Here is a 15,834-nt window from a genome sequence, read left to right as displayed (position 1 = left end):
GTCCTGAAGCCCTGCGAACGCCCAAGCAGCTCTGAGGTGGTGTCAGGAAGAAACACCAAGGAGGCAGCAGAGATGGACTTAATATGAACCTTTAATGCACAGCACAAGCTGCCGGGCGCCGGCTGCGCACGGAGCCGCTCCATCGACTCGCAGTGGTACAAAAGCCCAGCTTGCCTGCAGCATCCCGGCACCCGCCTGGCATCCCAATCCGGGCATCCTGGCTGGCAGTGCGGTGTCACCGGCCACCCGCGCCACCTCCTCCTGCGTCCTCGGCCACCACTGCACCGGGGTCCCTCGCCCCAGAGGCAGGGAGGGGGTCACCCTGTGCCCAGCAGCTCCCCTCTGCCTGACGCTGGCTTCCAGCACGTTATCTCCTCCTGTCAAGGGTTTTGGAGCGTGTAGTCCAGGAAATTCAGTAAGAAAAGATTTAAAAAGGAGAGGCTTTGATGCAGAGTCAAATTAGGGAATTTCTTCTTGGTTTTTTTCCTCTTGAAAAATTGAAAAAAAAAAAAAAAAAGGAAAAGAAATTAAAAGTCCAACTTGCTGATTTCTTGTTTCTCTGCTGTCTGCGTGAGGAAGTCCTGTTTGGCCTCGCTGTCCCCTTCCAACCCCTCCAAACACCACCCGTCCCCAAACCCCACCAGCACTCAGCATTATCACAAGTCCTCGACTCCTCAGAGTCCCTTTGCCTCCCACAGCTCCAGGCCTGCACCTTCCCTCACCGCCCCTTGGACTCCCCGTACGTGTTGCGCAGCATGGAGACCATCTTCTCCTCGCACGTTACTTTGGTGTCCTTTAGGATGCTGTACCAGACCATGCCGGGCGGCCGGACCTCTTCGCTGCGGCAGAACAAGTAGGGCATGGTCTCGGTGCGGCTCTGGATGTAGGCACTGCGTAGCAAGGTGGAGCAGTGACTGCTGACCTTCTCCAGCCTCCTCAGGATCAGGTGTGCTTTCCTGCAGGGGACAGAGATAGAGACAGAGCAGTGCGGGCAGTGCAAAGAGACCAGGAGGCAGGGCTTCTGGGGTCCACCACCAGCTCTGTCTATGAGGGTGCTGAGGCGCTGGCACAGGGTGCCCAGAGAAGCTGTGGCTGCCCCATCCCTGGCAGTGCTCAAGGCCAGGTTGGACACAGGGGCTTGGAGCAAGCTGCTCCAGTGGAAGGGGTCCCTGCCCGTGGCAGGGGTTGGAGCTGGATGAGCTTTAAGGTCCCTTCAACCCAAACCAGTCTATGTTTCTATGAAGAATGCATGAGACCCATTTGGCTGACATTGTCCTTCCCATTTCAAGCGAGAAGCCCTGTTTTGCTCAGATGTTCTGGGTGTATCTACTATTCCACAGCGCCAGGCTGGAGGGACCTCAGGCCTGACCCAGAAGAGCAGCTTGGGTGCACAGGGTCACTGTCTGCCCTTGCTATACGGTCACCATCACCACTACGTGCTCTGACAGGCTCCAGCACATGTGCTAGTCCCCATGCACCCTGGTGACACCCTCAGTACCCTATTGATGAGCCCAGCCCTCCCTTCCCTGTTTTCCCAAGTCCCCAGGAGGCAAATGGCCCAAAAGGACTGACACTAGAAAAGCGAGGGGAAAAAGCACACCACATGAAGACAAAACAAAATAAACCCATAAGAAACCGAGAATCCCCTCGTGGGAGCCTGCAAAGTGCTAAATCAAAGGGAGGGGAAAAGGGTTTACTCCAGTGGCCTGAAAGTCGCAAGATCACAGATTATTTCCTCTCCCCTGGGTGCCACAGGAAAGCTCCGGATTCAGGGCTTGGGGATTTCGCAGTTCCTGCAGGAATGTAAATTCCCGATAATGCTATGTCAGGGGCAGCGAGGCACAAACACAGGGATTAGTTGGTTATGAAAGCTGAGTGGTGTTGCAGTGCGGGGGGAGCCCGATGCACCCACAGGCACCCGGCGACAGGACGCCAGGGAAGGGCTGCCTGGAGCCACCCAGGGCCGGAGCAGAGGGCAGAGACGGTGGCAGGAGGCAAGAGAGCATCCCAGCATCCCAAACAGCTACAGACCAATCCCTGCAGAGCAGAAACAGTGGATGAAAGGCTGTAGTAAACCACTGCTCCTCCAGCGCTGCGTGTGGAAAACTGCCCTGCTCCATCCCCAGGGTGATGGGATCAAGGTCTGCTTTACAGGGGAATGGAAGAGTAAAGGGAGTTGGTCATTCTTGGACCACACTACGTGGTACCCATGTGTTGATTTAATGTATGAAGACAAGCCTGACTAGGCAATTTGAGTCATTAGCTATACACACATATATAATAACGGTGTCATGGGCTGAGCTGAGCTCAGCTGACAGAATCCTCTACTCATCCTACTCTTCATAGCAGCCACCTGACCTTCTGCGGCATCTGGTGCTCCCACTGCTGAGAACAGGCCCTCCACTGCCTCATACCTGCTGCAGATGCTATGATATCCTACGATGGCATTAGATGCTTTCAGTACTGATCGAGTAAAGCTCAGCTCAGCAAGGTCTGTAGTGACTGTCACTACAGTGAACAAACTTCAGCAGATCACAGTCACTGGTGTTGGATGGGACCAAACACCCTCATCTGTGCCATTTCATTGCTGGGAACAACCTGCCTTGATGAGTATCTGTCTGACCTCTTAGAGCCATGAGCCCATGGTCAGCTCCTAGGATGGACTTTGATGTGACAACTGACATGGGGAAGTCATCCACCTGAAGGCCACCCAAACAACCCAATGATTTTCCCCAGACCTACTCCATAAGGCCTTTCCCAGCCATAGCAAGAAGGGAGCAACAACGAGTGGCCATGATGAGCCCTTGAGGCAAACCCCAGTGGTGATAACCACAGCTTGGCCCTAAATAACACAAGGAGTGGACTGCCCAGCACATTCCTGTACATGTGATGGCCAAACTCTTCTCTTTGTCTCCTTCCTTCTCATCACTTCAACTTACTGTTCACACACCACTGCATCTGCAGGCGTGCTTGGTGCAGTCATTCCCAGGAAAGAATCAGTGTTTAAGGCTGGGATGCAGCACACAATGGGTTGGTGCTACGAGGATGCTGAAAACACACTGCACTGTGGTCAAGGAGGAGACAGGGTGATGGGGAGGGAGGGAATCAGGCCCCTGGCTTTCAGTGCCCAGTGCCAAAAAGCCCCAGTTTTAATGGGTTTCACCACTTTGAGTCATTTATGTTAGTGGGGTAATGAAGTCATGTGTAAATGTTAGATTTAGCTTTCGGCTGTCAGCTGTTCCCTCTTAAAACAACTAAGGAGAAGGAGACCCAGAGCGGGTGAGGGGAAAAGAGAGGCTCTCCGGTGAAGTGGGGTAATAAATTACAGGAGCAGTTCTTGGGCTGCCAATTTAACACCATAAATCAAGGCCTGGGTATTACCCAAGCGCTCCCTGTGGAGGGCTGTCGGGTCAGAACGACCACCTTTTCAAATCCTGGAAATGAAATCTTCCTAAATGCTGACCAACCTCATCCCTGCCAGGAACGGTAATTTATTGCCTTATTAAAGGGCAGGAACAGGGAGAGGAGTGAGTGAGGGGGGAGCTGCCTGTGGCCAAACCCCCAGCTCTCAGCCCCCAAAGGGATGAAGCAAACCCTTTCCCCTCACCCCATATCCCAGCCAAGGGGTGCCCCCACATTGGCATGAGCAATCCCACCTACCACGTGCCCACCACAGGGGCTGTTGTTTTAAGTCAGCGCCAGCCAGGGACTGATTTTGGTCTCCACTTCTATGATGGATTTAGGAGATCACAGCCACAGTCATAAATGATGAAGAGGGGGATTTAAAAATAGGCTCTATATGGCTGTTTCCCTCTGTGGTACCTTGTGGCATGGTGGGGGAGAGGAAAGGGGATGGGTGCTGCCAGCGCATCTTCCAAGTGCTCGTGCATGAACCAGTGGCCCCACTGCAAGGGAGTGCAGTGCAGTGATTGCACAGGGGACAGGGCACCGAGGTCCCTGGTTGCCAGCCCCAGCTCCGCAAGGACGTGACCAAGAGCAGGAGACATGCTATGTCCTGCTCTGCCCAGCCCAGGGGTGCTCCCACAGGGACATTTGCCCCCAGATGCAGAGGGGCCAGTGATCACTCGCGTTGAGGGCTGGTGTGGGATGAAAATGTATCCAGAGCCATCAGAACCTTGCCTTGTCTCACCTAGGAGGAAGGTATTAAAAGGGAATGAACCAGAATAAAGAAGCAAAGAAGAAATGATACCTGGGGTAGAGGGAGGATGATATTCCCAGGACTGCTGCCTGGCTGCTGTGCTCCCATATGGGGTGATTTTGTCATAAATACAGATTTTTCCACTCTACTGAGGACTGACCTGGGTCTGTCAGACCCTCATAAGGGAGGACAATGAGTCCAGGACTTGATGGCCCCTTATCACAGCCTCCCATCAGAACATTGCATTCCTCCTCGGTACCAGAAGGCAGCTGCTCTGGAGATGCACTTCATCCCCTGTGACTGTCCCAGCTGCCTGCCTGGTGACTTGCTCCAGCAAAGGAAAGGCTGCAAGCCCTGGGCTGATGCCACATCCTGACCCCTGGTTGTTGCTGGAGGCCACAAGTAGGGGCATGGAAGGAAGATTTAAACTTAATTACTTGTCCTGCCTCCTCATAAAGCCAGTGGTCATCAGAATTGTCCTGAAAACACAGCGAGAGAAACTAATACAGAAACCTCCCTGTTGCTGTGTCAGGAAGCCCTCTGGCTGCACACATCCAAAGGTCTGAATGCACAGTAGCATCAAACCTTCACTGCTTTAGACAGATTTTGTTGGAACAAATTAACTCTGTGAGATTCACTCCGTGTCTGCAAGAGGACTGGGAAGGGAAGCAGGAAAGGGTTTGTTGTTGCTAAAGGAGACTAGCAGGAAGAGGCAAGCCAGGTGCCAAGATGCTGCTGACCACAGAAAGTCCTGGTTTAGGGCCACCTATGAGCTAAGTTTTTAACGTCTCCTTAATGTAAACGGTCTGGTTGGGACATCTGGCTGTCAGCATGGCTCCTCGCAAGCAGCTGTTTGCAGTAACCTGCGGCTTTCATGGAAACTGGGCTCACGAGGGCTCTGGGGTGATGTATTTATTACACAGCGGCAATCAACTTCCCTCTTGTCGCTCCGGTTTATGAGGGAACATTTACTGCGAAGCTGAGGCTCATCTGATAAACATTTCAAGGTAGGAAAATGAACGTCCCCCTGGGAAGGAGAAGAAGCTGTCAGTTCCAATCGTGTCACAAGGTGGCCTGCATTGGCACATCCTTACTCTCCTCCTGCTACGTCAGTGCCTCTGCTTCTGTCCAAGCTGGATGGCAGAGCTTTGCTCTTGTCAAGGGCCTGGCACTGACTGCTATGGTGTTTGTAGATGCTTCCCCTTGGCTGCAAGTCACATATTGCTCAAGCAGAGAACAGGGACACCGCTAGGAGCTCATCTGGCTTGGTGAGGGAGGCAGACAGCAGCCGAATCGACCACTGGCTCTAGATGTAGTGTGGTACAGTCAGGAAAGATGGGCAGTTTAAATGTCACCTTGTAACTCTCATGGCTTGATGCAGGTATCAGGTTAGATAGCATCCTTCAGTGAGCGTGTTGGGTCTCAAGTAACGGAGGAAATAAAGGTCTGTAAGAAGAGGCTGATGGTTCCCAGGGATTTAAAGAGAGAGGAACAACTGAAAAGGACAAAGGAGTCTGCAGTGTCATCAAAGGAGTCTGCAGTGTCATCAAAGGAGGAGGAGGGCAGTGGGGAGGATGAGGATAGCTCTGTGCCAGAGGCTAATGAACTACCAAAGAAACTATGGCCAAGGTCATCTCTGGAGGAGGGCAAGCCCCAGGCCAGCTTGGATTTGTGTCCAGGAGGGATATAAACTGTTGTGAGGAGCCGTCATCTGGTGTTATGGGCAGATCCTCAGCAGTGTCAAACAAGCAGATGGAAACAGAATGCTTCCCAAAGGGCTGGGTGGCAGTCTGGCCTTTGCATCCTGGGTGCAATGTACTTCATGTACCTTTGATATCTTAGAGTCAATGGGGTTTGCAGATGCAGAACCAATCCTCTCCCAGTCCTCCTCGGGGCATGAAACGTATGGCAAAGAGGAAATACTTCTATAAAGGTGTATAGCGGTAACAGATGAGGTGCTGTGCATTTGCTGGCATCCTTGCACGGTGTCAGGGGCACCACAGGGCTAAAATTTAGGAGGACCTTTCTAGTGCCTATATCAGCAAGCTGAATTATTCTTTTGGGACAGAGGGAAGGTGGAAAAGGGAATTTTGGAAACATTTATGGTTTGTATGGCAACCATATACCACTGTGAGAATAAACACACGTCAAGGCAGATAGATAGAGAAATAAATAGAAGGAAATGTTCATGAAAGATACTATTTAGAAGAGCCAAGTTTATCACATATTGATTGCTCAAGCGTTGATCCCTCTGATGGTGTCGAACAGTCACTCTACACACACAGGTAATAATCTGTTCACCAGCACCTCAGCTCTGCCCTTCCAGGGGCTCAAAACTGTTTTTGCATAGGATCAATCCCCCTGCAGCAGGGTGTTTGCATTGCCACACATGTCCCCAACCACACGAGGAGGTAACAGGAGCCCAAAGCTAAATGTGGGACAAGTGGTCCTCTCAGTGTCCACAGGGAATCTTGCCTGGGTGTGGAGGAAGCCAATGTGAATGCAGGATGGCAGAATGGATCTGTCCTGGGCGCAGAATCCACTTTGGTCCTGGAGGTCATATCATGTTCCTTGACACCAGCAAAAACTGCCCAGGAAGGATTCTGCTGCTCCTCATTACCTGGCTCTTTGGCATGCACGAATACTACAGCATAGAGATGGACTTGCCCTGTATTCTTCAAACACCCTGACGTGTACAGCTGCCTCTGTACTGCAGCTCCTGGTACCTAATGCTTGGTGGACACACCACTCAACACATACATACCTGCTGCATGTTGGCCCCATCCCCTCAGTCACCCTTTCCAATCATCCACCCTGCAATTCATCAGGACATCTCTGAACCCTGGGGCAGCCATGGTCTCATCTACCACGGCTCTGCAACTGAAGAGGATCTGAGCTGGTCCCAGTTTACGCTCTTGTTGCAGGCCTAATTTATCCCCTTCAGCTCTTCCAACACACCCAGCTCATCTGCACTATCACCTACCTGGTTCAGGCTGGTTGCTACATGTCCCACAGACACCCATCCAAAGACCTCCAAGCTGCTATGTCTGCCATAACCACTCATCCAAAGATTGAGTGGGACCTGGTGGTCCTAGGGGATGACAGCTTTGTGACCACCAAAAGGGGACTTCTCTTGGATACAAGGAGAAGGCAGAGAGGGTCACATACACAGTGGCCAAGCAGAAGTGTGCTCCAGGCACTGGTGCAGGGGAGAGTGCAGGGAAGGGACAGGTACCTGGGCCCCAGCTCGTCCTCACTACGCCACACGAAGTCTCCAAACTTCTCGTAGTGGGAGTTGTAGTGGTGCTGGACTCGGAAGAGCATGGAAGCGGAGACCTCCATCAGTGTGTTGTAGGCCGTCTGCTGCTCCTTCCCACTGGTGTAGCCGTTGTAGAGGTTGTAGATTTTGTCAGCTATCTCTGGAAAGGATCAGGGGAATGGGATTAATGAACAGCCAGGAGGTGCTAACACAGGAGGAGTGAAGCCTTTGGCAGGGCTGGCAGGAGGGGTGAGCATTGGGGTGGCTGCTGGTCCCTTGGGATTGCCTGCAGCAGTATCTGGTGACTGGGAAAGCATTTAAAGACTCCAGCAATACTCCATGAAGGAATGGGAAGAGGAGGAGGGCTGCAAACACAGTCTTACCCTCTCATGTAGGGCAGGCATGCCCTTCCCTAATTCACCAGAACAAAAGCAATTGCACGGCTATGATGCTAAAGGATAGGAAGAATACAACCCTGTTGGTAACAAGATGGTACTTCAGCCACAAATACTGCACATCATCTTTGTGGTATCTACTAGAGCCGCTCAGATGTCTTAAACAAGAGGGTGAACTCTGCTGTAGAAAAGGATCTTTCTTTAGAGTTGAAAAATGCACAAAAACTCCATTCCCTTCCTTCTCTGTAGTCTCCCGTTTGCTCATTTTTCCTGGTAATGCTCATCAAGAACACGGAATAAAGCATTAATCAAAACTTCCTTTTGTGTGCTTTTCAGAATAGGAGGCAAGGAAGAAAGAAAACAGGGTAACCTGCCTTTCACATAGAGGAATCTTTAAATCTGAAAGCAGCCAAATGCTCTTCTGAGCATAAGAACAAAAGGTATTGGCTTCAAACCCCAAAAATGCAGATGTGCAAAAGTGGCTGGGCTTTTACTGGTGTTTCTGATTCGGAACCAAACCAGCTGCCACCAGCATCCTCCCAAACACTCAGGGCTCAATAGAGGCAAAGCAAAATTAGCAGGAAATGTCTTTTGTCATGGCAAACCAGGCACCTGAACACTGACCTTCTGCCTTGCTGTCATCTACCAGCGGGCAGGCTGTCCTCAGGGTGACCGTGCTCGGCTCTGAGTGTCTCCCTCGCGTATCCACTGCATAAAGGGTAAATCTGGAAGGCAGGAAGGAGAAGGAAAACAATGTCTTTATCCCCCAGTCCCAAACCATGAGGTTGTTATAGGAACCGGCCTTCACAAGAGGAAGGAAGAATGGGGTCCAAGCTCCTATCAGTTGGGTTTGGCATCTCAAGGACATGTGAGATGGGCTTAGAACAGGAGAGCACCCAGGGACAGGAGGCCACCACATCCCCATGCAGCACAATGGACCCCCTCCATCCCTGGCAGCCCTGTGGGGCTGCACCCTGCAGCTGCCTGACTGCAAGAGGGTGTAAACACCTCCAGGGTTGCTTTGCCATGTGCTGATGCAAACGTTATAATGCTCTGGCGTCTGCAAGCCGGGCTCCTCTGCGGCCCTCCTGAGACTGAGCAGTAATTCCTGGTGTAAGCGGGCTCTGTGCTGACAAGTGACAGCTCGTACACATTCTGTGAACGGCCTTGAGGTTGTTTTCTCCCTCATTTCCCCACCAGGGTGGGGTTGGTAAAAGGGTGGGAATGATAATTTCGCACTCGAAGCTAATGGAGAGCATCTGACAGTAAAATATGGCTTTTGTGTTGGATGAAGCATTCAATAAACAGGCTGTGGCTGCATGGGATGTCCGGGGATGCTGAGCACAGAGCCCTGGTCAGAGTATCAAAGCTCCAAAAGCTTTTTCGCAGCAGGGGTGACAATCTTCTGTCCACTCTCCTAAAAGGCATTGGTTCATATTTATTCACTCCAAGCCAGGCATGGAAACTCCAGCTGGCTTTGACAAAGTGCAGGAGCTGGCTTGAACCCCTCAGAGGTTGGAGATGCCTGGTGCTGGGGTACCCAGCTCCTAAGAGACAACACAGCCCCGCTCCTAATCCTAAACCCAAGCAGCTCTTGCAAGTGAGTGTAAAGAGTCCCATAAAAGCAGCTGAAGCTTAAATGGGATTGAGACCTTTGGGGTGTATTTACTTAAGGAATGGTCCTAACTTCCCAGCATCCTTAATGGGGACAGAGCAATGCCTCCCTTATCCTCACCCCACACACGAGCCTCCTCTCTCCTCCCGGCTGCACCCCACACACGTGCCTGATAAGAGCTGCCATTTGCACAGTAGCAATTCCCAGCACAGGACCCATTCTCCCTGAACAATTAGCCTTAGTTCCTTAACAATACTTGCTATCTGAAAGGATGCCAGCAGCCTGCCAAGGAATCAGCTTGTGTGTAGGGCAACACCCGTTTTCACTAAGCTGGGCCACGCAGAGGACGCACGTTCTCAGGTCACCCATGGAGATGCTATTTAACTCTTTGGCACGACATCGTTTTCCTTAATTTACAAGGAATGTTGCTCGGAGTGGGAGCAGCTCAGGAAGGATGCCCACAGCTTCACAAGTACCACACACAGGCTGTTCTCCTGCTATAATTAAGGGACAGCCACAGAGCAATAGGGTAATAGTGAATTTAGGGCAGGAGTCTAACTTCAGCATCCCATTCCAGATGTACCACCTCCTTGCAGCAGACAAAAGGTTCAAGATCAGTAAGGAGTCTCCTGCTGTAAGCAGGTAAGGGATGTGTCTCTGCAGCTTGGCAGCATGAATCCCTCTCTTTCCAGGCCCAGAAAGCAACAGCAATAGGAGCACCCAGTGTTGGGTGGGGGGACCTCAGCCCCAGTGAGAAGAGGAATTCTGCATTGAGAGAGCTGGGCAACGCTCTTCTTGCTCATCAGTGTAAGCACAACAAGCAGTAAGAGGGCTCAGCATGCAGGTTACCGCTGCGAGCTGCTCTCCATCCCCATCCTGGGGCCACTTGCTTAGCCACAGCGGCTGGGTTGTTGTGGGTGGGCACAGCTAATGTGTAACCTCTGCTCTGCCTTGTAGCCGCTCAGGCAGCAAAGCTCCATTAGCAATCAGTGCCAGAGCACTTTCCATGAAAAACAGCAGACTTTTATCCCAACACAGTTGTAATATTCAGCAATTAGTGCCCACATCACCTATTCCATCGCCAGGGGGGTCAGGAGGATCGGTTGGGTGTTAAAGCATATCCACCCCTCTGGGTGATGTTAAAGACCTATGTTAGCCCTTTGACTGCACTTTTGCCCTCTGCCCAGCACACACAGGAACAAAGTCATTCAGCTGCCAAGAGCAAGAGCATCTGTACTGGTCAGACCTGGGTTAAAAAATACTTATCAACAAACAAGCCCTTCATTTCATCATTTTTTTTTCAGATGATAGAAGAAAAAAACCCAAAATGTAAATGGAAAACTTCAGAATCAAAGTGATTTTGATCTGCTCAAAACCACTTTTTTTTGAAGAAAAAGAAAAATACTTGCTTTATCTCACCTGAAACCAGCCCGCTTTCAAGAACCTGAGAGGAAAGCTCTTCATTTCCATTCACTCGGAATGAGATCTTTTGGAATCAGCACCAATAAATCCAGTTCTGGTGGAAGCTGGTTGGCAGCACACAGCCCTCTGCACCTCTCCAGCTCCTTCCAGTGAGTGATCTCAGAAGGTTTTAACATTAATTATGGTCCAAAAGATCACCCTGAAGCACAGCAGTATTAATAGCTCTGCTTTATCGGTGGTAAACAGAGACACACGGGGTGAAGCATCGTGCCCCGGAGAGGCTCGGTGACACGAACAGTTTGGAAACTCAGGAGATGATGGTTTCCAATCTTGCTCTCAAACCACTTGACCACTCAGCAAAACACTCTTATGGGCAATTAATGGTGCAGAGCGCTGGGGTTTATGTTTTACTTTTATTCCCAGAAGCAGACAATAATGAAGAGAAGAGAGTGCAAAGTTCTGCAGCTCAGAATAAACCTGGTATTAACGGGAGGATCTTGCTTACTGCATCTAAAAGAAACCTCCAGCAGATGCAACTGAGGTGCCACCAGCAGGGATAGGACCAGCATGGGACCCAACAGGGCACAAAGGTGGTGGGACACGAGGGAGCACAACCACACGGGAGGGATGGGGAGGTCTGCATATAAACAAGGGGAAAGCTGCAGCAAGCGCGACTGAGGGAGGGAGCTGAGCAGAGCACGTGGTGGGCTGGAGTCCAGTGTTCTGAGCCAAGGACCGAAGCAGGCAGCATCCCCACCGACAATGATGGAGCTGCACCTGATGATGCCAACCCTGATAATTTGCAAAACAAAAACAATGAGGCCGAAGAGTGGTTCTGAGTGTTCTGCCCAAGGCAGACGATCTCTGGAGTGAAGTCAAAGCCAGAAACAAAAAGGTCCCAGACCCACACTGAGTGCCTGAAACACATCAGACAACCTGGAATGCCATATGGTAGCTATGACCTGACAGAGCCTCCCTCGTAACCTGGAGGTGTTTTGTTTAGCAATCAACTTTCCTCACGATGGTTTCTCATGTTCTCCTGCGCTTCACAAAGGAGCTTGGGGCTACCTGCTACTGTCTCACAGCTGATCCTCTTTTCCATCAGTGCCTTCAGTAAGAGCACACATGAACACTTGTTTTTCTACAAATACTAAGACATATTTTGCCCAAAGAGGTCCCAAAGAGCATTTCACCACTCCAAGCACGTATGCTCTTGGCAGAGATCAGCCCTCCATGCCTGGAAACGCTGCCACCTCTGCAGCAAAACATAGGATGAAGTCCTATAAAGTAATGCTGCTTAAATGTTTACTACTAAACTCAAACCTATTGGGACCTGAAGGAACTTTTAGAGAGGGAGAGAAGGCAATTAACATTTGGCCTCATGAAATGTCAACACCTTCCTTGTAGATACCCCACCCAGCATTGGCTGAAGCCTGGATTTTATCACTAGGCTCAAGATGCTTCTTGGGGGAAGAAGAGAAAGCAGAGGGGGATGTGAAAGCTCCGGTTCCTGGAATCCAATGAGTGTGGAAGATGGTTAATTGCATTTAAAATAAGGAATATTAAAGAATAGAAAAATAATAGAAATGTTTCTATTTTTCTAGTTTTCTATTTTAAATGTTTCTCAGTGAAGAGAAAAAAATAACTCAAAATACTAACTTCTACAGGCACTAAGGCTCTACTACTTCTAAGGCTGAGAATGAAGCCCCAGAACATGTTATTTATTTATAGACACCAATGTCAGCTCATGTTTTTTTCACTTCCTCTCATGATACTCATGTTTGAGTGCTTTACTCATGATCTTTACTTGCGGGAAGAGAGATAAGAACTTCTGCATCTGACCTTCCTTAGCTTGGCGGCTGATGTCTTTATAACCCATAGAGATACCACAGGCATTTCTGTTCTCCCTTGTGCTCTGCTCTTCCTGAAGCCTTTAGGCTTGTGTAGCTGTTCGATGAGAAGCTGTACTACAAACAGGCTGTCTGGGCTGCTGAGATATGGGTCCTATAAGGAGTCCAAGTCCTGCAGGTGCCAAACACCCATGCTAAGTAACTGGGTGCCTGCAAGTAGCTGGCTGCATCCAAAAGCAATGGCTGTGGGACAAACCTGTGCTGTGCTAAGGAAACCCCTGCACCACACGAATGGAAGAAAAGGCAGAGGTGCGGCTGCAGAGCCCAGCAGAAATATGGTCTCATGCTTTCCAAAGTGATGCAACCACAAGATGCTCTCGACAGTTGGCTGGAGCCTGGCTGATAAGCCTGGGCTCAGCACCTTGCTCCTGCGGCCACAAGACTGTTTCTAGCTCCAGGAGCTGCGTGCAGGGTAGACCTGGCCACTGTCACACAGTGCACTGGATTCCCTCTCGCCTGGTAGTGTGGGTACCACTGCCTGTCATGCTGAGCACAAAAACACAGATCCCAACCTGTGTGGCATCACCTCGGTGTTACGTGCACATCCTGCCATCACCCTCTTGTGGATCACAGCTTGTCCATGCCTTCTGCACAGCCCAGGGTCTCTGGGCTCACATTCAACCAGCGTTGCAGAGGCTGGTCCAGCGTGCTGACACGCACACATCACACCCCTGCTTTGCCAGCCCTTCTTGCTTCCTGTTCCAGCTGAAAAACAAGTCAGAGGCCCCTGTTTAAAAGCTCTCGATGGACCAGCTCTTGGCAATCCCTGTGTCTCTGCTCCTCTGTCATGTCAGCATGGGGACTGAGCGTGAGGGACCTGGGGCCAGCAACGCTCTGAATGTGCCCAGACAGAGGAAAGTGCAGAGCAGAGCAGTCAGGAAGAGTACCACAAATGCTGCACACATCTTTATGTTTGGGGGACCCATGAGCACAAACTATTCTCTCCCAATCTTGTAGTACCTTCAGCTCCCAGACAAGATGAGGGGCTTGCAGGAGGCAGCCCAGAGATGGGAAGGCTGACAGGGGGTGTGTGATTCTTTATCCCAGTACTCACAGCACAGCATCATTTTGGTGAGTGTAGCAAAGCTTCTTCTGGCTGCTAAAAACAGCAATAAATTTACCCCAAGTTTCCCTGGAAGACTATTCCTGCAAGGCGGGGGAGCCCAGGGGTGCTGTGGGGAGGAGCAGAGCTATGGGTGCTTTAACTTCAGCTGCAAGCCACAGGGTGTGCATGGTCCACAGGGCACCCATCACTGCCGTCTCCCCACCATGGGCTCACACATCTCCTGCTGAGCCTCCCAGGCACTTTCATTGATGGCCACGGAGCAGGAGTGGAGCTCGCCTGTCAGCAGCATGCATGGGAAGGGGTGGGTGTGCTTAGTGCAAGCATTCCCAATTCAGAACCCATTACAATTTAAAAAGAAATCAAATCCAGTAAAAAGCAGCCCATCCACACAAGCCACAGGAATGCAGCTCAGCTTATTGGCAACTCTGCCATTTGAAATCATCTAGAAAGGTAAATGAGAACAACCCCCTCAAGTCTCTGCAGCAAATAGCAAGCAGACAAAGAGCAGGGAGTGGGTTTTAGAAGGAGAGGATTCCTTGGTGTCTTTGCTGGGCTCTGACTTTGGGCTGATCGCTTATGCCATGCCTGTGTCTATGGCACTAGAAAGCAAGGCGGTACCCTGGCATGACCACACTGCATCCCTACCAATGGCTCCACTGGAGGCTTGGGATTTGGGCTAAGCTTTACAGAGCAGTGGACATCCTTGTGCTGTCTTCCAGGCTGGCACCATCACAAATACTACAGCAATCAGATGCTCCTGTTAGGGCATTGAAGCCTGGCAGGAATAGGGTGTTGGGCTGAGGACAAGGGGCTGTGCTGTGACCTCAGGCTGTCCCAGCACAGAGGGAACAGCTCATTGTGGAAAAGAAAGAGAGGAGAAGCAGCTCATCATGGAAGAGGGCACAAAGGGAGGCAACACCAACCTGCTACCCGCCAACTGCTGCTTATGCATCCCACCTCTTCCGCAAAAGGACCCATGGCTTCTGTTTTGCACAGGCATCATTTTTGGCTCTGCCTTTCTGCAGAGCCTGCACCGCACTAAGGGAACAGTGCACAGAGCCATCTTGAACACAAACCATCTTTTAGAAAGCTCTCCTCACAGTTCTACCACCCAAGAAAAGTACCTTTTATAACTGGGCTTATTTTAACCATCTGCGACAAGTGACCTTGCTCCCATCAGTGTGATGGAGGAACAGGTTAGCAGCGACACTGGTGTCACAGCAGAGCATGAAGCTTTGCTGTTACACGAATACATGAGGCTGTCAGAAAACTGTTCTCGCCATTCACACCTTTTTTTTTCCAGGACAGCAAATACCGTGAGACTAATCGTTACCCTTCAACAGATGCCTCCCAACAATACCCGAGCACCGTTGTCAGATGGAAGGAAACAAATGTACCTGCCACAACATACCTCAGGTGTTTGATGCCTTTTGGAGGTGTATAAACCAGTGCCCATCAAATACTCCTGGCAGGAGGAAGAGCATGGGATGCTCAGCAGGATAAGAGACTGCTTGCTCAAGTGGGGCTGGGGACAGGCTGGCACAGCCCTGGGTCCACCTCTGCTCTGTGGCAACCCTGGGAAAGTCACCCAGGGTTACCCACCCTGCAAGGTGACCCTGAATTGCAGCTGATGCTATGTCCATGCTCCAAAACACCGACTTGAGAGCATGGTACTTCTCATGGGGGCTGCCATGGGGAGGACAGGGCCACTTAATGCTGCTGCATTATGGGGATGCAACAAGGGACATGCCACTTTGGTGTCACAGCATCCTACCACTGAGGTGTTCTCCAGCACCCACAGCATGTACCACAAACCCCACTGCTACCATGCACCCCTGCACAAGAGACACAGAAACTAAAGCAGCATCAGATACCTTCTTACCCAACACCAGGATTTGCCTGAGGCAGTGGCTGCCGTCCCCTGGAAACTGGGTGGCACCGGGGAGATGACGAGAAGGAGGAGAGGCTCATAGGACACGTCTGTACACAAGGTAGCACGAACAAGGTA

The 15,834-nt window shown here is 50.9% G+C and overlaps 1 protein-coding gene across 7 annotated transcripts in view; it reads right to left on the bottom strand.

The window, feature by feature from the left end:
• Window positions 1-365: 365 nt before the first annotated feature.
• ASTN2 (astrotactin 2) overlaps window positions 366-15,834 on the bottom strand; it is a 340,921-nt gene continuing 325,452 nt past the window's right edge. For 6 of the 7 annotated variants that reach the window (XM_065695849.1, XM_065695846.1, XM_065695852.1 and 3 more), the window contains 4 exons: window positions 8,438-8,538; window positions 7,395-7,578; window positions 744-956; window positions 366-488 (listed from right to left, as the gene is read on the bottom strand). In XM_065695849.1, the coding sequence (XP_065551921.1) occupies window positions 455-488; window positions 744-956; window positions 7,395-7,578; window positions 8,438-8,538 (532 nt within the window). In that variant the 3' untranslated portion in view covers window positions 366-454. The other variant, XM_065695847.1, reaches the window with a different exon arrangement.

Source organism: Lathamus discolor, chromosome 15 (assembly GCF_037157495.1).
Source record: "Lathamus discolor isolate bLatDis1 chromosome 15, bLatDis1.hap1, whole genome shotgun sequence".
NCBI lineage: Eukaryota > Metazoa > Chordata > Aves > Psittaciformes > Psittacidae > Lathamus > Lathamus discolor.
The sequence above is the reverse complement of the archived record's forward strand: the minus strand, read 5'-3'. Positions and strand labels throughout refer to the sequence as shown.